This window comes from Mirounga angustirostris, unplaced genomic scaffold (genome assembly GCF_029215605.1).
Source record: "Mirounga angustirostris isolate CCGP_5_RB_7025 unplaced genomic scaffold, mMirAng1.0.hap1 SCAF_13, whole genome shotgun sequence".
NCBI lineage: Eukaryota > Metazoa > Chordata > Mammalia > Carnivora > Phocidae > Mirounga > Mirounga angustirostris.
In genome coordinates this window covers 101,875,216-101,895,366 of record NW_026991721.1, presented here as the reverse complement: position 1 = coordinate 101,895,366, position 20,151 = coordinate 101,875,216, and the positions used below count along the sequence as shown (strand labels likewise).

Below are 20,151 nucleotides of genomic sequence, written 5' to 3'. Positions count from 1 at the left end.
GTTACCAGAATGAAAAATAAAACATTTGGGAGCCTTTCATAGAATGTGTTTTTATGGCAGCATGAAAGTGAGAAATGCATATATGTAAAATATACACTAAAAGTCACCCTTCAGCTCCTACCCTCCCCCTAATCGGCCATTCCCAATTCAAATGACCACTGAGATTACCATGATCAACAGATTGTGATTATCCTTTTATTCATTTTTCTATGCACACACCTTCTTTTTATACAACTAGACTATACATTTCCTGCAACGTGTGCTGTGTTTGGTTAACAGACATCATTCCAAGTCAGTACGGAGAGATATGCCTTTTTCTCTAATGGATTTCACATACGGCATTGTAGGTTGATTCTAGTTGTTTGTTGTTGTTTGGGAGATTTTTTTTTTTTTTACCATTAAAAACTATGTCATGATCATTTGTGTACATACATCTTTGTGTGTTTATTTGTAGGATACATTCCCAGTAGTGGAATTGCTGGGTTAGAAGGTAGGCATATTCCAAATTTGGATTGATATTGCCAGTTGCCCCACTAAATGGCTATACCAACTTCTTCTCTCAGAAACTCCTTTACTTGGTATTTTTTCCTAAAAATGAGGGTGGAAAAGATGGAGAATGAATGCCAGGAACCTTGATGAGGGAGGTGAAGAAACAGCAAGATCCAGGGCAAGTCCGTTCACCACTGTGTCTCTGGCTGAGTCTGCTGAGCCTGCTGCGCCACCGAAGGAGGTGATGACTAACACCTCCCACCATGTCAGGACTTGAGGAGCCGGTTTCTCTCCATTACAGCTAACAAGAAAGAACGAAAGAACGAATGAAAGAAAGAAAGAAGGAAGGAAGGAAGAAAGAAAGAGAAAAAGAAGAAGAAGAAAGAAAAAGAAAGAAAGAGGGAGGGAGGGAGGAGGGAAGGAAGGAGGAAGGAAGGAAGGAAAGGAAGGAAGGAAGGAAGGAAGGAAGGAAGGAAGGAAGGAAGGAAGGAAGGAAGGAAGGAAGGAAGGAAGGAAGAGAGAAAGAAAGAAAAGGAAGGAAGGAAGGAAGGAAGGAAGGAAGGAAGGAAGGAAGGAAGGAAGGAAGGAAGGAAGGAAGAAGGAAGAAGGACTCTGAGAACATCTTCTCATCTACCTGTCTGGTTTTGTACAAGGATCTCCGTACCTCACTCTAGGAGATGAGAAGCCTTTCGGACAAGGCTTTCTTTCAAAAGCAGCAAGTACAAAATAAATGGTGGAAATTTAATTCTAACAGTCTTTTAGAATTCCCAGAAGAAACAAGATCCAGTGCAATAGATGATTGAGTCATTCAGGCAAAATGGGGTTAAGGGGACTGACATCGATAAATTGGCTTTTTCTGGCTTCCCTAGCTACATTAATAAAAATCTCATGGAACATCTTAACCCTATGCTTGTCAAGCTCTGAAGCAATCCATTGCTATTTCTCAGCTTGGATTTTTCTCTGAGTGGAACAAAAAGCTATCTGATCCCAAGATAAAATCCCACAAGTACCATCACCTGCTGCCAAGAAACTTTCTCCTTGAAAAGTAGGAATAAAAATTAAGCTTGTAAAGGAAAAACAAATGCCAGAAACAGGAAGGCTTGCTGCTGGAATGTTCTCAAAAGGATCACCTTCAATTTTTGGAAAAACTAGCAGGTCCATTGGCATCTCTTGTCCTGTTCCTAGTATCATGGTTGCCAACTTTTTCCCTCTTTTGAGAAAAGTAAATCTATCTACATGACCCAAAGTGGTCCATACCAGCCTGATGAATTGACTGTCACAATCCTAGAAATGAGAAGGTCTAGGAGATAGAAGTTGATTCTCATTATGCACAGTAGTTAAAGGCGCCGTGAACCTTAAATTCAAGAATACTGAGTCACGGCTCCCAGGGGAAATGCATGTTAGGTTCCTGTGAGCCATGATCTCATTTTTATCAACATATCAATACATAAGCATGTTGGATGTGTGTTTCTGTTTAAAGATGCCTTATTCTGTATAGAATTGATTATATATTATGTTATAGTGGTCGTATGTATGTTGGATAGATAATTGCTGTATATGAATATGGTTGCTCATTGACATTGGATTCATGGCCGACGGCATGACTAATTCATGACTGAACAAAGCTTGTCACACATCTTTGCTCCACGGGGCCCATCACAGCCTTCCTGTGTTTAGCAACATGAGGCTGCACTTAGCATTGTAGTTTGGGGCCATTTCAAACAATGAAATGACCAACAAAGAGTACAAAAATGTGAAAACATTTGGCACTTAATACGCCAGGAGAAGGACACTTGTCTCCCGTAGGAGAGCTAAAGCAAGCGGGCCCGAGCATCGCCGTGCTCTCCCTCAGCTGGGTAGGTGTGTGTCAGTTGACTCACGTTTTGCTGCACTGTGTGTGTTTGCGAGGGATGACTAAAGTGCCAGAAGTATTGATTTGGGGTTAGACAGAAATGTTTGCCAGCAGATGAATTTGCAAACATGGAACCTGTGTGTTTCGTACACAGGATCGAGTGTATTTCCCGCTCAAGCCAGATCAGCAGATCAGACCTCCCCACCGGGCATCCGCCCCCTGTCCTCCCTAACTCCTCTGGGTTGGCCCAGTTTGGCTTGGATGACTCCCACAGACGGCACCCCTTTGTGAAGGCACTGAACAAGGTGCTGAGGAGAGGTGTGGACCAGGTTGTGCAAATAACCCTCTCTCCCCACAGCTGCTTATTATCTGCTGGGGGAAGAACAAGCTCACAAGTAATGATGGTTTAAGACCTAGTTTGGTAAGTGGTGTTCCAGGCTAATGAGGCGAGAGAGATGGTAGATTAAGAAAGTGGACAAGTACGTCCTACAGTTTTCCTTCATATTCTTTATTCTTAATTAAATCCTCTTATATCACAGCACAAAAATAATAATTCTTTCAAAGGGGGGGCCTGTGTGGCTCAGTCGATTAAGCGTCTGCTTTTGGTTCAGCTCATGATCCCAGAGACCTGGGATTGAGCCCCATATTGGGCTCCCTGCTCAGCAGGGAGCCTGCTTCTCCCTCTCCCTCTGCCCCTCCCCCACTCGTGTTCTCTCCATCTCTCCTTTCACTCGCTCTCTCTCTCTCAAATAAATGAATACAATCTTTAAAAAAAATTCTTTCAAAGGGAATACCGGAAATAGGATTGCCAGATTCAGCAAATAATAATACAGGACAGAGAGTTACATTTGAATTTCAGATAAATAATAAATGATTTTTTAGCGTAAGTATCTCCTGTGTTTACACTAAATACTTTATGCTTATATGTTAGTGTAAGTGTGTCCACTGCCATGAGCAAGACAGGCAAACAGCTGAGAAGGGGATGAGTCTGGGAGGTGGGTGACGCGTGGGAGTCGGGGAAGGACAAGAGGGAGGGAGGTCTTTCTTGCCTGGCTCCCCTAATTCCTACCTGAAAGTCACTTGGATTTTGCTGAACTTCAATTCCTTTATCTTTTCCTTGGGGATAATTGCTTCTTCCCCGTAGACAATTAGGATAACCAACTGAGGTAATGTATGTAAGTCTCCTTCCTGGTGCCCCAAAATAAGCCATAGTTATTACTCATATTATTCCTGCCTGAGGCAGGAGAAAGAACCAGCACTTCTGTGACCATCTGATGTTTCGTTTCGTTTTCATTCCCAAGGCTGTTGTGGCCCAGGAAATGTCACCATAGAAAGGCATCATCAATTGCCATTTTTTTCGACCTAAGAGAAAGTAGCTTGTTTTACAGTGGCTCTCGTTTCCTTAAGGCTGAGTCTCACCACCAAAAGTAAAAATGTCAATTATCTATCTGCTTATACCACATCTCATATCACATCTGGATGTTTGGACACGTCTAAATGTCAGTTTTTCCAATCTGAATACAGACGCTCGTTGATTTTGTAATATATGGCTGCAAAACTCCAGTTGGGTTACTTTATACCCTTACTAGCATTCCTAAAGTGACTTTCCACACATTTGATTGATTTCTTGCTCACTCCCCTTTCAGGACCAAGCAACAAAGGGTTTGAATGATGAAGGTTCAAACCAGGGATCCTGGCAGCTCACTCGGTAGCTTCTCTCAAATGGAATTGGTGCCTTGTGTTGTTTTTCTTAGTTAATCGTCATACCTTGAGAACTCAGCAGTGTCGGCGAGGATTTTCAGCAATAACAGTGGGATTCATTTGCTCGTTCAGCAAGTATTTTTATAGCATGTGACTCCAGGGGGTCAGTCACTGTGCTAGGCACTGGAGAAACGTAATAAACAACAAAAGAATAGAAATCTCTATTCTTTTTGAGCTTACAGTCAAGGGGGATGGACAACAAAGACTGATAAGTACATACTAACATTTGATCTTGGTTAAATGTTTGTAATACATGACAAGTCCTCTGTCAGCAAAGGAGCTTAGAACTCCAGAGATAAATGGAACAGGGTAGGAACATGGGCATAGGCCTGCCCACAGCTGTCCTCCACCAGAATGGTATAGACTACATATACTTCATCTTTAGACCACATACAAGTAGGCGACTGTCGAAATAGGCAGCAGGATTGGGCTGAGCCGGTCGGGCTACCAGAGGAATGCAGGCAGACCAGAGGCAGGACTAGATGTGGCAGTAGGGATGAGCATCTCAACCCTAGGTGGTGTGCAGAGCAGTTCTACCCGCCCCCCCCCCCCCCACAAGCCAGGCCAGAGGAGAGACACTGTCTTAGATGGCCTGGGTGAGAGGAGAGGTCACCTAGGGGTCAAGACAGAGGCCCAGGTCCTACCGTAGACTATGAGAGAAACAGCCTGACCCTGGGGCCAGGCATTCATTCATTTTAGAAATATTTATTAGGCACTCACTATGTGCATACACTGTTCTAAGTCCTGGGATGGCAGCAGACAAAACTCCCTTCCTTGTGAAGTTTGTACTTAGAGGTAGATAATAAACACCATAGATAAATGAGGCAAGGAAGGAAGGTAGGGAACTCTGAGAAGATGTTAGCAATTTTAAATAAAGTGGTCAGCGTAGACCTTACCGAGATGACAGCTGTGATGGGAAAGAGGTAAAAGGGGAACGGGAAAGAGGTAAAAGGGGAACGGAGGTGGCTAAACAGGGAGGATAGGATGATTGCAGGTGGAGGAAGCAGCACGTGCAAAGACCCTGAGGCAGACGTGTGCCTCAGAAACGGTGGGAAGATCAGGTGGCTGGAGTGGAGGAAGCTGGAGGGAGAATAGAAGTTGTTGAGGCCAGAGAGGCAACAGGTGGATGGTGTGCGGAGTAGAAGGAAAAGGAGGAGATACAGAAGTCATGGAGAGAACTTCTGCTTTTCCCATCAATGACATGGGACGCCCGCTGGAGGGTTCTGAACAGAGGACCACTGTGGTCTTAGGTGGCAACAAGCTCGCTCTGACTGCTGTGTAGAAAGTAGACGGCAGAGAAGCCAGGGCACTTTCGACGCGGGACACATCAGGTAGGTCGGTGCCACCGGTACGTTCCTTTGTCTAAATACGAGATGGATGACAGAGCCAGAGGCAAGGCAGTGGCTGCGGCAGATGGGGACAAAGCCACCTCAGCTGTGGGAGAATCAGGCCGAGAAGATAGGGGTCACAGAGATTGGTGGCTCTCAACCTCAGTTTCACACACATCGCCTCAGGGAGCCTCTGAAAATGTGATGCAAGACCCACTTACTTATTCCTGGGTGGTGTGTTTTTATTAAGCCTCCCAGGTGAGTCTAACGTGCACCCAGGGCTGAGAACCACAGATGGGGACCATTGCAGGCTGACACACACTTCGTGCATTTCTTAAATATTTATTAGGCCCAGCTGGGAGCCGCTCTGCCTAGCACATAGGAAGTGCTCAGGGGATGTTACATTATTAATAAGGGGGAGGTCGAAGGCCCTTACCCTAGGGGGTGACATGATCATATCAATGGTTTGGAAAGTTTATCTGACAGCAGTGGGTACAGTAACTGGCTGGGAAGAGGACCCGGCAAAGGGGAGAACACTTAGAGCGAGGGTTCTCGGTCTTTAACGAGCATCAGAATCACCGGTGGGACTTGTTAAATCAGCCATCGCTGGGCCCCACCCCCACAACCTCTGGAGGAGTTCTGGAGAGGGGGCCTGAGGATTTTCATTCCTAACGAGGTCCCAGGCAGTGATGCGGCCGGTCTGAAGACCAGAGCTTAGAACCACACCGCATTAGCCTTGTGTGTAGCAAACGGTCAGGTGAGAGGTGAGGAAGGCCTGACCCAGCTGAGAGGCCATGGAGAGAAGAGAACAGGCTGAGGGGTATTGTGCAGGTCAGTTCAATACGGACGTTGCAATCGATTGGCTGGAGAGAGGGCTGGGGGGCGGGCCCAGGAGCGGAGAAGTCCACCAGACGCGGAGGTCCAGGGTGGACAAGCAGCACCTCTTTTAAGGCATTTATGCTAGTTTCTTTGTTAAAAGCAAAAGAGCTTCTTTGTTTTCACTGTACAAGTTTTTGCTTTGTTTTCTGTACTAAATAGTACAATAAATTCCCCTGCCTTGTTTTATCAAATAAAAGAATGCCTGCCAATATCTCTTAGGCTAACATTATAGCTCAATTCCAGAACATCTTGTAGTGGTTATTTCTAACGGGTTCTGGAATCTGTACTTAGGGTACTCCGTGCCTTAACCAACCCACATTTGAAACTGAATTGCTTGTGCACCAGCTTATCCAGGTTATTATGCCTGCAGAGTAATTTATAGCAGATGCAGAGCAGGGGGCCCCTCCTCTGATACTGCAATTATCTCAGTAATCTATAAACTCAAAGGCTGGTGATAGAGCAAGAAATGCTGTGAAAAGTTTCTATTTTTGACGGACTTTTCTGGTAGATGGAGCAACACAAACGGTTTAAAATGTGTTCCTCATGAAGAGAGAAGATGTTGAAAGACCCTGTGATTTAAAAAGCTGGTATCCTGTTGAGGGGCTGTTTAGTCGATTTAATAGTATGTAATTTGGAGAAATGGTACAGACGAGATATCCTTTTTTTGTTATCAGACTAGAGAATCAAACATGGTGTTCAGACCACCTACTGATAAGTTGTACTTTTCTGGGCCTTGCCTCAGACTTTCTCGATATCCTGTGGCCTCAGAATCTGCATTTAAAAAAAGGACCACAGGCTTAAGGGCTGCCCAGAGGGAGTATAGTTTGGGTTCAAGCAAAGGAAATCTATGCTAAAAATTAGAGCAAAGAAGCTTCACAACATGGGGGTTTTTCCCATAATTCTATTTCTACTCACAGTATACATAATCATATTTCAGAGCAGAAAACAGAGGCTCACCCAGTCCCACACCAGCAGCTTGTCTCTGATGTGTCAGAGGAAACTCCAACCAGAAGTCAGGTCATCCTTCTCTTGAGTCGGTGCTGTTTTTACCGCATTTAATGGGACATTTATGTACTTGATCATTTTTTGTGTGTGTGGCTGTCACCATACCAAAGCCTTTATGGTTATCATACAATTTAACTTGTTTGCCAGCTACAAAGTATGTATTTGTTACCTAAAAATATAGGTGAAACCAGTTTGAGCAGAGACTATGAAACCCTTAGGGTTCTTTCTGCACAAGTTTTGGGACCTCCCATACTTGTCTTCTGAAATGCATTCTGTCTTTTCCTGACACTAACAGTGAAGAGCAAGCCCTTTATTTTACTTTTCATTCAGCTTTACTGAAACATAATTGACATATGATAAACTGCACATATTTAAAGTATGCAACTTGATTACTGGTGACATATGACTATATCATAATTGAGAATTTATCACCCCAAGTTTCCTGGTGCCCTCTCTAATTCCATCTTCCCCTGCCTGTCCCCCCCATCACCAGAAACCATTGAACTGTTTTCTGTCACAATAGATTTGTTTATATTTTCTAGTTTTAAATATATGGAGTAATATGGACTCTCTTTTTTCCTGGTTCTTAATGAAAGAATTGCTAAATGATAGCAATTTTGAGATTCATTCACGTCGTCTTGTGTACAAATAGTTCTTTTCTTTTTATTGCTAAGTAGAATTCCACTGCATGGATCTACCATAATCTATGTAGCCATTTACGTATTGATGCCAGCAGAATTGCCTGCAGTATCCGGCCACCATAAATAAAGCAGCTGTGGCCATTTGCACACAAGTTTTGTCTGAACATGTTTTCAGCTATGTTAGGTAAACACCTAGGAGTAGAATGGCTGCGTCATTTGGTTAGTATATGCTTAATTTTTTAAGAAAGTGCCAAACTGTTTTTCAAAGTGATTTTCGTCCTTTTTCAATTTCCGCTGGCAGGTGTTATGAGCATCAGTTACTCTACATCCTCAAGGACACTGAACACAGTCAGGCTTTCTCAGTGTAGCCAGTCCGGTGTGTGTTCGCGATGATCTCACTGTGGCTTCAGTCTTCAACGTGTATCTTCGAATAAACAGAACTTAAGACTGGAAAATGTGACTCTGGTTTTCAAAGAGAAGGAAAGAAAGGGATAGAAATAGAAGCCAGTGGAGCCAATACCAGTCCCTGTCAAAATTCCAGAACAACTAATCAACCAAGTGGTTAATAAATATTTAGAAGACTGGAAGTATCACTAGCTGCCCACCTGGGCATAATATTAACAATTCCTACTTAGTGAGATCATTAATATTTTGATAAGACATTATTAGATCAGCAGATAAGATACTGTAGGCGCTAATCACCAGATGCAGTCAGTAAAACGTAACAGTTGCTTTTCATTATGGGAAATACTTATGTGTTCCTAGGTTTTCAAATCACGGGCACTTCTGTGTCCTCCTCTTGTCTCCCAGCCTCGTGTGTGCCTTCACTTTCATTCTGCTGCAGGGTCTCTTCATTTGTTGTTGGATTAAATCCAGGTCCCCCCACAGCCCTGTGTTTGATGGCGCTCATTTCTGTTCAGTGTGTACTTTTCCATTCGCGATGGCCCTCTTCCAATCTCCTACATGTTTTTCCATTTAATCTAGTTGTCAGCTCAGAATATTTTATGAAAAGTCACTTATACATTTCTTCCCCATAAATTGTTATAATTTTCTAACTGGATGGCCTAAACAGAATGGCTTATCATATATGCTTATTCACTACCCTATCTACGGAATGTTCAGTTTGGGGGCAATCTCATTATCCTGGTCCAAAGGTCCATATCTGCTAATAGATAATGATTGTCTTTATCCCTTTAATGCCATGGATATTAAACTTGATTCAATTTTAGCCTTATTTTCAATTTTACTTCTGCATCTTAATCCTAAAGCAGTTCTGAATTTAAGCAGATCATAATCTACATAGAGTCTCTTATTATTAAAGTTGAATAGCTTCCCAAACCTGCTTCAGTTGTCAGCAGGAAGCAAATTAGAGAGTTTTCCTAAGTGGGGGGGAGGAAAAAAAATATCCTTATAGATAAGGGGTGATCATGGGATTTTTTTTTTCCCCAGAATGTTCCCAAGATGCTTCCAGAAATCACAGGATACTGTGCCTTGCTGCATGTTTCTAGAGGAGAAAATAATATTTAAGCAGGGTCAAAATGAGTAAATTTTTATCTTCTCAGCCAACAGAGAAAACTAGAAAAATTGCTTACTACTCTCTTTTTCCTAAACCAAGAAACTAACAAGAAACAAGACAGCCCCCTTCCACAATGGAAGGGACCGGTAAGAAGATTCTGCGAAGTCACTGAGCCTGATGTTATTAAAAGAGGAATCCCTAGCAGTAAAAAAATAAAGCCTTATTTATCCAAAGGATACAAAAATGGTGATTCGAACGGCACATGCACCCCAATGTTATAGCAGCATTACCAACAATAGCCAAAATGTGGAGAGAGCCCAGATGTCCATCAACAGATGAATAGATAAAGAAGATGTGGTGTGTATACACACACACACACACACACACACACATGATGGAATATTACTCAGCCTTCAAAAAGAATGAAATCTTGCCTTTTGCAATGACATGGATGGAACTAGAGGGTAGTATGCTAAGCGAAGTAAGTCAGTCAGAGAAAGACCAAAACCATATGATTTCACTCATGTGGATTTCAAAAACAGATGAACATGGGAGAAGGGAAGGAAAAATAAAATAAGATAAAAACAGAGAGGGATGCAAACCATAAGAGACTCTTAACTATAGAGAACAAAATGAGGGTTGCTGGAGGGGAGGTGGGTGGGGGGATGGGGTAACTGTGTGAAGGACATCAAGGAGGGCACCTAATGTAATGAGCACTGAGTGTTATATGCAACTGATGAATCACTAAATTCTACTCCTGAAATGAATTATATGCTATATGTTAACTAAATTGAACTTAAATAAAAAATTAAATAAATATTAAAAAATTAAGCCTAAATAAATAAATATAAATAAATAAAGCCTTTATGTGGGCATGAAATCAAGGCTAGTTTGGAGACTGTATAGCTAGAAATGTAAGAAAATTATGTTTTTCGTACCTTCTATGAAGATTATTTCCCTTGGATTGCATTAATACATTTTTTAACATTCTAAATGTATTTAAGAAGTAAATTTGCAATCCCTGAAAAACAAGATCACATCCAAATAAGTCTACAGGTATACCAATTGTCCATTCCCAACCTGGGAGGCAGCAAGTTTTTGATTTTGTTTCTTTGTTTATTAAAATCCTATAATTTGAACTAGTAGAGTATACAGAAGCATTTTTCAAAATATAGTTTTAGTATCATAATAAGCAGAGGGGGTTGTTAAATGTAGATCCTTGGGTTCCCTGCAGACCTCTTGAATCTCTGGAGTTGGAGTCTAGGAATCTGCGTTTTTATCAAGCCGCCAGGTGATTCATGTGATTGTTGAAGTTTGAAACCTTCAAAGAAGATATACTGTAGGTCCAGTTGGGTGCTAAGAGATCGGATCATTACATTTACAAGAATAAGCTGAATATTTTTTAGTTTGGAATCAAGTTGTAGTTTGTAAATCATGCTAATTATCTTAAGCCTACTTATAGCCTGGGAATTCCCTAAGGATGACTGGAGATTTTATTAAGCTGAACTTCCACTATGCACTATAGAAAGCCCACCACATTCAATTGCTTGCATATGAATAGCTACATTATAATTTGTCTTTATACTTTGGTGCTTTGTGAGCAAAACTTTGATGGGGTTATGGGACTAATTTATCTTAAACTTAACCTGAAAACTTTCTGGGAAAATATGCCTGGTACACTACCTGACATATAATAAGCACTCTGTAAATATTTACTTAATGAAGAAATAAATGAAAGAATAAATGTTTGCTCATTTAATCTTTTCTGCCCCTTCTTGCCCTCCAGTATATCTTATAGTAATTAATATTGTCATCCACCCAGATTTCCAGGCTAAAAATGGGAGAGTTATCCATGGAAGCCACCTTCTCATTTACAAATGATTGATTACTAAATCCCCTCATATTTGTACCATCTAGAATTTTCTCACTTCCCTGGTATTTCCCTAGTTGAGTTATGTGAGATGTTATATATTAGTAAAAAGAATGATAAATCAAATGTATAAGGATAATGAGCATATGTGTGCCTAAGAATATATCCTATAAATATATAAGTATTGTCCTGCAGAGTACAAATCAACTAATTGAAGATTTTAACACAACCCTTTCAGAAACTTTTCAATCAAGCAAAAACAAAAAGCCAAACAAGCAAAAGATTATAGACTTGAATAACATGATTGATAAGATCAAACCAACAGACGTATAGAATTTTATACCCAACAGAGAATATGCATTGTTTTTGAGCAAACATGGAATATTTACAAAACTCTGTGTTAAATTACAAATAATCAGCATCACACAGACTATATTCTCTGCTCATCATGCAATAAAATTAGAATCCAGTGACAAAAGACCTTTTTTTTTTAATCTTCTATACCTGGAAACTAAGTAACATACTATTAAATAACCATTGGGTTAAAAAGAATACCATAAGGAAAATTACAAAATACTCATAACTCATAAAGGAAATACTACATGCCAAAATTTTTGGAACACAGTTAAACAAGTACTTAGTGGGAAATTTCTCATTTGGAATACGTTTGCTGGCAAACAAGGAAGACTGAAAAAAAATATTAAGCATTCAACTCAAGAATCTGGAAAAAGGAGCAACAAGCACACACCCCCAAAGGACCAAAAAAGGAAACAGTAAGGATAGGAGGGAGAAATCAGTGAAAGAACAAAAGAGAAATAGAGAAGACTAACTGTCTGAAACTGGTTCTATGAAGAAATGTGTAACAGAAACAAACCATTGGTAGAGAGGGTGCGACTGTCACGGGTGGGGAGCCCAGCGAGGGAGAGGCGGCTCTCAGGGCAGAGATAGATAACTACAGAATGAAAGGGAGTAGTAACTATAATATATATAATAGCTTTTAACTTTCAGTTATACTTGATGTAGTATATTATTACATATATCTTTCTATTATAGATTGTACTTATGTTATTGTAATTGAACGTGTATATAGAAGCATATAGAATCATGTGATACAGTGTATTTTTACCTTGTATGTAATATATATCATATATTGTGTATATGTTATATGCAGTATCTCATATAGTGTTGTGTATATATGTCACATAGTATTCTCTAATTCATAAATTTATTTATTATATCCTGTATAAGTACCCAAACAAATTATTACATTATGGAAAAGAGAAGAACAGCTGGATGTGGGGGCGATCTGGCTGCAACATCTGTCACTCCACTGATCGACAGCCAGGGTTGATTATGCTGATCTGGCTGGCTAGGCGGCTGTCCCCTCCCTCCTGCTGAACCAGAAGTTCCAAGAGGATGCCCTTCCCGGACAGAGGAGGACCATTCTTCAGTCAAGGGTCTACAAGTAGCCACGCTCCCCCGCTGGAACCTCCAAACAAGCTCTCAAGAACAGCTGCAACAGAAACTAAGGGAATAACAGTTACACAGTAACTACATAAACAAAAAGAAAAATATAAAATGGTCAAAATTGGTTCAAAAATAAATTGAAAGCCCAAATAAACAAGTAGCAATTTAAAAAGTGAAATTGTAGTGAGGTTTTCCACACAGCAAAAGTCTCAAACCTCAAGATAATTTTAGAGATAAGTTGCTATCACATATTCAAAGAACATATCCTTATTTTATATGTCATTATGGAATGTAGAAAAAATAAGAAACACTGTTCAACTCATTTTATGAGACTAGTTTAACCTTGATTCCCAAAGTAGGTAAGAACAGGTCACTGAAGGAAAATTACAGGGCTACGCAGAAACACTAGTAAAAGATCCTAAATAAAAATATTTGCTAAGCAAACCCAAAAGTGTATTAAAAATACTACACTATGTTTAAGTGGATTTTATTCCAGAAACCCAAGGTTGGTTCAACATCAGAAATATGTCAGTGTAATTCACCATATGAATAAACTGAAGGACATAAATCATAGGAGTATCTCAACTGATACAGAAAAAATAATTTGATAAAATTGAATAACTATATGTAATTTTAAAACACTTCTCAAAAAAACTGGGAATAACAAAAGGAAATTTCCTTAACTTAATAAAGATCAAGTACCAAAAACCTAAAGCAAACATCATTCTTAGCAGAAAAGTTTTAAAACTTTCCGTTAAGACTGGAAACAAACCAAAGATGCTTACCGTTATGTTTTACAAAGTCCTGGTTAGTCAGTTACCTATAAGACAGCAAAAAAAAAAGCTAAGATATAAAGATTATAAAAAAAAAATTACTTAAAACTTTCATCATATGCAGAAAATATAATCATCTAACCAGAAAAGCCAACAGAATCAACAGGTAAACAAAAAGAAGTGATGTAAGAGGTTAGCTTTATCACCGGATAGATCAACTTACAAAATTCAGTAGAATTCCTCTATACCAATAGTAGTCAATTAGGAAATATTATACCTCTTACGAGTGCAACAAAAACCTATACGATATTTAGGATTTTACCTAACAAAGAATAAATAGGACCTCTATAGGAAAAAAAAAGATGTGATGATATGAAGACAAAGCCGTATCCTTTCGTACAATACACAGAGCTAGACTCTGAATCAAATGATAAGCAAAAGAGGAAAATATAGGAAAACTCTTTTGTGACCCAGTACTGTAGAAAGTCTTATTAAATAAGACTCCAAAATTAGAAGTCATGAAGCAAAAAAAATAAAAAGTTGTTGGATTTGACCACAACAAAACTAACAAGATGTTGAGCCCTGAGTAAGTCAGAAGCGCTTGGAAACCTCATGTCTGTAATGCATATTCATAATAACTCATGAGTCCTTAGAAAATGGCTAAGATGTGTCTTCATGGGGTTTGGGATCATATGTGTCTTGCTCTTCATAGTTTGGGGACCTCTCACGGTGCCTGGCACATAGTAGGTTCTTAATAAATATTTACTGAATAAACAAGTTTTATTTTATTTCCTATTCTATATAGTAAGACAAGGAAATATATGACTTAGAAATAGTTCTTTAGAAATCCTAAAAATTTTAAGTTTCAGTAATTTAAAAAATATTTGGTTATTTAGAAAATGTGTTTATGCAAAATACTTCGTTTTCTAATTATGGTAGCTAAATAAGGAACTACTTCATTCTTATTTTTACTTATTGTTTGTGGCACTTGGGTCAGTTTTCAGTGTCAGTTTAATCATGTGATTTAGAGTCGTATTCAACGTGAGTTGAAGTTTGCAAACTAAGTTTCATAAGACATTATTGAGTAAATATTCCTCTGAAGCCCAATTATATTATATAATCTGAATTCCTAATTTCTGCTGCTTTGACAGGCCAGACGCAGAGGCAGAAGTGAGAAGAGTAATTCATGACTGACTTACGTCTTAGCTTCGTTTCCTATGATTTTACCCCTCCTTAAAACAGCCCTGTCTTACTCCTGACAAGAAGAAAAGCATAATATTCTTACAGTTAAATAGACACAAACACATATTGGACCTAGAGTCTGTTTGGAATCCTTCTGATTTATTGGCTGTGTTATTTTTCTGCTGCCACAGGGTTTGGAACCAAGCTGTTGGCAGACTGTAGGAACCGGGCAGCTCTCTGTGAATCCAGAAAGAGAAACGGGGTAACAAATCAAGCCTTCAAAGAGCAAAGCCGATTTCAACGACTGAAGGTAATTTCTGTTCTCTAAAGAGGAAAAAATAGGATTTGATAAATACTCTACAAATATTGCTACAGTTATATAAAGCCTCAGAGTGAACCTACTTCAGACTCATTTCCTCACCCCCAATCATGCACGTTCTTTTTGGTTTCATACTCTTAACTGTTCTGTTTGCCTAAAGAGGTTGGCATCATGCCTGTAGAGTGATGTTTCACAACTGGTGCTCACTGATTTCAGGTTCTGCACATAGTGGCTTTCGTCAAAAGCCAAAGGTAAGGCTTTGTGTGTACACCCTATGGGATAAAACACTTTTCCAGACAATGTTGCTTAGAAGAAGTTACACTGACTTTGCTAATTCCTAGATGGCCCTGCCTACCATCTTGTGTCTTAAAATTACAGAGCAGAACTGTAGCTGGCACCACTGAGACTCTAGTTGAAATTCATTTTCTAAAAACCATGGCTTAGTATCTTCCTATAGCCAAAATGGATGGTTCATTGCCGAACACATTTATAAAAACTCTTTTAGTTGTAAATGATAGAAATCCAACTTCAACTAGCTTGAGCAAGAGATTGGGGTTGGGCACCTGCGTGGCTGAGTTGGTTAAGCGACTGCCTTTGGCTCAGGTCATGATCCTGGAGTCCCGGGATCGAGTCCCACATCGGGCTCCCTGCTCGGCAGGGAATCTGCTTCTCCCTCTGACCCTCCTCCCTCTCATGCTCTCTGTCTCTCATTCTCTCTCTCGCAAATAAAGAAAAAATCTTAAAAAAAAAAAAAAAAGATTGGGGTTATTGTCTCAGAATCCAGGAAAGATTGAGACAAGAGAAGACCTTTGAAATAGCAGATACCCAGGTGGTTTCAGGGACAATTGAAGCTAGCAACCCAAATGCACCCCACCTACCCCTTTTTGTACCCCTCATCTCTCAGCTAAGTTTTCTTCTCTCTCACTAAAGATGGCTCTCTTGTACATAACGGGAAAACATGGGTACCAAAATCTCCTAAGTATTCTTTATAACTTCTAGCACAAAATAAGGACTGACGCTCTCAGTTCTAGTCAAAATCTGCAAAAAAAAAATGATACTGGCTCAGTTTGGGTCAGATGCTCAGTCACAGGGGTGAGGTCATGTGAGAACAAAGAAGCTCTTATAACAGCCATATAAATAGGGATACAGAGCAGAAAATATCACAGTTGTTCACTTCACAGAGCATCAATATTAAATGTATTAGGATAAAATAAGGGTAATCTGGCTTTCTATGAACCTTATTGAATATCATAAAATATTTTAGTTCAACTCAAGAAAAACCCAGTAGATCTAGAAAAGCTGTATAGAAAGATAACAAATAACAAATTACTTTAAAGCAAAAAGCATTGCTGCAGCTAGAGGGTCATTTCACAATGGCAGAAGGTTTTCTTTAATAGGAAGAAATAAAGATTCTTAATACATATATAGCTACTAATTTGACATGAAAATATATAAAGCAAAAGTGACACATGGAAAAGTGGACAAGTCTACGTATTTAAAAATATCTTCCTGAAATATATCAGTTCTGTCCAAATTACCTAGATCACCACTGCCAGAAGCAAACATTTCCCATGAGATTTCTTAAGAGCTTAGGTTTCTGCGGTTGGTAGATAATGCCAAGGAAGTCCTGTCTCTGGCACAGAGGGACGAGGTATAGCTTGCAACATGTCAAGAGCACTTAGTTTTCAATCCAGAGTAATTATCACTAATCCTACTACTGGATATCATCTAGTGACTGGGTGATTAAAAAGCAATGTGGCAAAGAGATCTCTGCCTCACTTTTCTGAGATAAATCCAAGCAGTTGTATGGCCTATGCAAAAGCATAGCTTCTTATGGAAATATCTGTCACAGAAACACAAAGTTGGCCTCACAGACGAACAGAGCTTTCAAAAGTTGAGGGAAAGCAAGTCATTTCTATTTCTTGAGGATTTAATATTTTTTTAAACATGAATGGCAAAAAAAAAGAAAATTTGTGGAATATTACTTTCAATATTATATTTAACAAATCAGCACTTTTAACACATGATTATGATGATTGTATATAAGACAATATCTCGAACTGTAAAGTGGTGGATCTTGGCAAATATGAGGTCCAGGCTGGATGTCCCTGTCACGACTCCTCACCTCTGAGGAGGGACTACTCCCCTCCCCAGAAACAAGCTCCACAAGAGGCCCCAGGACACATGTACAAACTACTTTGATTTAAATTCCACAGACCTAATGCATTAGTCTTGGGAATTAAGTGTACTGGGATCATATCTTGCTCAGATTAAGATCCACATCTTTTGGGTGCCTGGGTGGCTCAGTTGGTTAAGCAACTGCCTTCGGCTCAGGTCATGATCCTGGAGTCCCGGAATCGAGTCCCGCATCGGGCTCCCTGCTCAGTGAGGAGCCTGCTTCTCCCTCTGATCCTCCCCCCTCTCATGTACTCTCTCTCATTCTCGCTCTCTCAAATAAATAAATAAATCTTTAAAAAAAAAAAGATCCACATCTTTTTCTTAAAATGTTAAATCCTTTGTCTAAGATCAGAGAATTCCCAAAAAAACTAAGTGTAATGATTACTGAGGGGTAGCTTCCTAATCAAAATACTTTCTTAAACATAAAATTTGAACTTATAATGAAACTTCCCTGGGACTATGCCAAATTTGCATATTCATAATGCTAAAAGGGAATAGAATTAGCAGGCAATAAAGGAAGATAATCAGAGGCCAAGGAACCAGCTTTGATGATCAAAATGCATTTTTATTTAAAATGTTTCACAGATGAAGACACCAGCTTTGAGAAGATGTCATCCGTCCACATTCCCACAGCTAATAAAAAGTAGGATGCACATAACTCGTATCTGTCCTATTCCAAGACCCACACTAATAGGTAATAGTGTAGTAGGTATTTTGCTGGATTCAAATACATTTACTAAATTCATTTATTCATTTCATTCTTTTGTTCCTGTAATCTTACATTTAATAAATCTTTATGAGCACCTAACAATAAAGGCATTATGCTAGGTCCAGAGAAACAGCAAGGAACACAAAGAAATCATTGTCCTCATAAACATACAGTCTTAATGAAGAAGGCCTAATACAATGTAAAAAAAATTAATGTATTTGGGCAAATAAGACTTGAAGGGGGTTTGTTCAGATGAGCACTATATACTGTAAGAAAGTGTCTTAAGCAATAGAAGCTAAACAAATGTGAGTGAAACAAGAGTAAGAAAGTCAGGATTGGCCTGGTTCCTAATATAATCTTATTATATGCATAATTTTGTAAATGATTTCATCCTACTTCATTGAGTAGATAGATAGATGGGTAGGTAGATAGATGACAGATACACCCATGCATAGATACAAACATAGATGGTAGACAGATGGACGGTGACAGGTAAATCCATGATAGATGATTGGGGATGGGGGTGTAGAAAGAAAACCCGTAACTCAGACAGAAAAAGCAAGAATCCTAACTTTGGACCACATTCCTCCTGAAATTCCCTAAATTTTGCTTTCAAAGTATTCGCAGAAACCATTTCTACTTTGTCTGAGAGTGTGATGATCTAAGACGCTTAGCCACCCCTGTGTTAGCCCTCAGGGAGCCTCGCTTATGTTCCAGCCTCAGCGTTCTTTCCTATTCCATGCAGTTCTAAGCAGGAGGCAGCCTCTGCCCAAGCTCGGATGGGCCAGCAGCATCAATAGCCATGGATGCCACAGCTGCTACTTGTTTTCTGTTTGTTTTTGGTGTTCTCTGCTTAAGCTTTGCCATGAGTTCAGACTGACCTTCTGACCATTGGTCTTAATAAGTGAAATTGAGTATTTTATAAGCAGTCAAATGGGATCCATTATCCCTTAGCACACACCATATTCCTTAGGCACGTGGGGTGAGGGTGCACATAGACAAACAGATGGCAGAGCTGGGGTAAGCACAGAACACTCACCTCTGAGGGGTGTTCCTGCATGGCCTTCACAGGGCAGAAACCTTGACCCAAATACACCCACAATCCTCTTCACCCTCTAACACCTAAGAAAAATATACGTCCAAGAAATAGATCTCTTATATCCCCAGGCTTCTTGATCCTGATCATTTTTTAAATTAAGAGAAACGTCATTTGGGGGCACCTGGGTGGCTCAGTCAGTCAAGCGTCCAACTCCTGATTTCAGCTCGGGTCATGATCTGTGTCCTGAGATCGAGCCCTGCATCAGGCTCTGCTTAAAATTCTCTCTGCCTCTGCCCCTCCCCCTGCTCTCTGTCTCTTAAAAAATATTGATTTCTTCATTAATCCCCTCATAAATCCTTTCAGTCAACACTTGTCAAGCACCTATTGTGTTCACATTGCTAGTGGAGAGTTGGGGAAAGAGAAATCTGGGAGGCTCTGGCCTGGAGAAGCACTGTTCATGAACCAGTTCCTGGGTGAGCTCAGGCAGAAAGACGTGTCTGTTCACCAAGTATTTCATAACAGTCCTACCCTTCTAAGCAGAATTGTTTATTTAACTTCCTTCTATAGCTGCATACTCTAGGTCTCTAGCTCTGTCCAGGTTTAGGTTTCCAGAATTCACATGAATTTTTATAGTTTTACATTTCTATAGCTTCCCAAATGGAACTCTCTTGTATGAAATGAAAACATAGAAGCACCCAGAAAAACATCAGCTCACATCTTTGAAATCTATAAGAAAGTGAAATAGCAGTAGGGGAAAATGGCCTTTTTAATGCCAATTATGTTATCTCAGCTCTATCTTAAATAAACGGAAGTGGTAACTAGGGAGTAAATTCAGCTTTCCAGAAACAGATGTTCCTCTCACTCGGGTACTAGAGTTTGACACTGCTTTCTAATGCACCAAACAATGACATCTAATTACCTTAGGAAGCCAACACTTCTTGATTACTCTGTGCCAGGAACTGCGCCAGGTGCCAGCAATACATGGATAAATATGACACAGTTTCTGTTCTCAAAGAACTTGGCTTATCAGAATGAATCCTGTGGCTTCCTCAGAGTTGGTACAGGCAACTATTTAAAAATATATCTCTCCAGTGGCATTATTGGGATGGTCCTGCATCTCTGCCTTGAGCCAAAGAACAAAAC

The 20,151-nt window shown here is 39.8% G+C and overlaps 1 protein-coding gene across 11 annotated transcripts in view; it reads left to right on the top strand.

Moving 5' to 3' along the window:
• The window catches only part of POU2AF2 (POU class 2 homeobox associating factor 2), a 497,177-nt gene that overhangs the window by 377,347 nt on the left and 99,679 nt on the right, over positions 1 to 20,151 (top strand). For all 11 annotated transcript variants that reach the window (XR_010407108.1, XM_064577479.1, XM_064577475.1 and 8 more), the window contains one exon: positions 14,955 to 15,073. Coding sequence is in view for 8 of the 11 variants with exons in the window: in XM_064577479.1 (XP_064433549.1) it covers positions 14,955 to 15,073 (119 nt within the window). In the remaining 3 variants the exon portion in view is untranslated. The remainder of the gene's footprint in view (positions 1 to 14,954; positions 15,074 to 20,151) is intronic.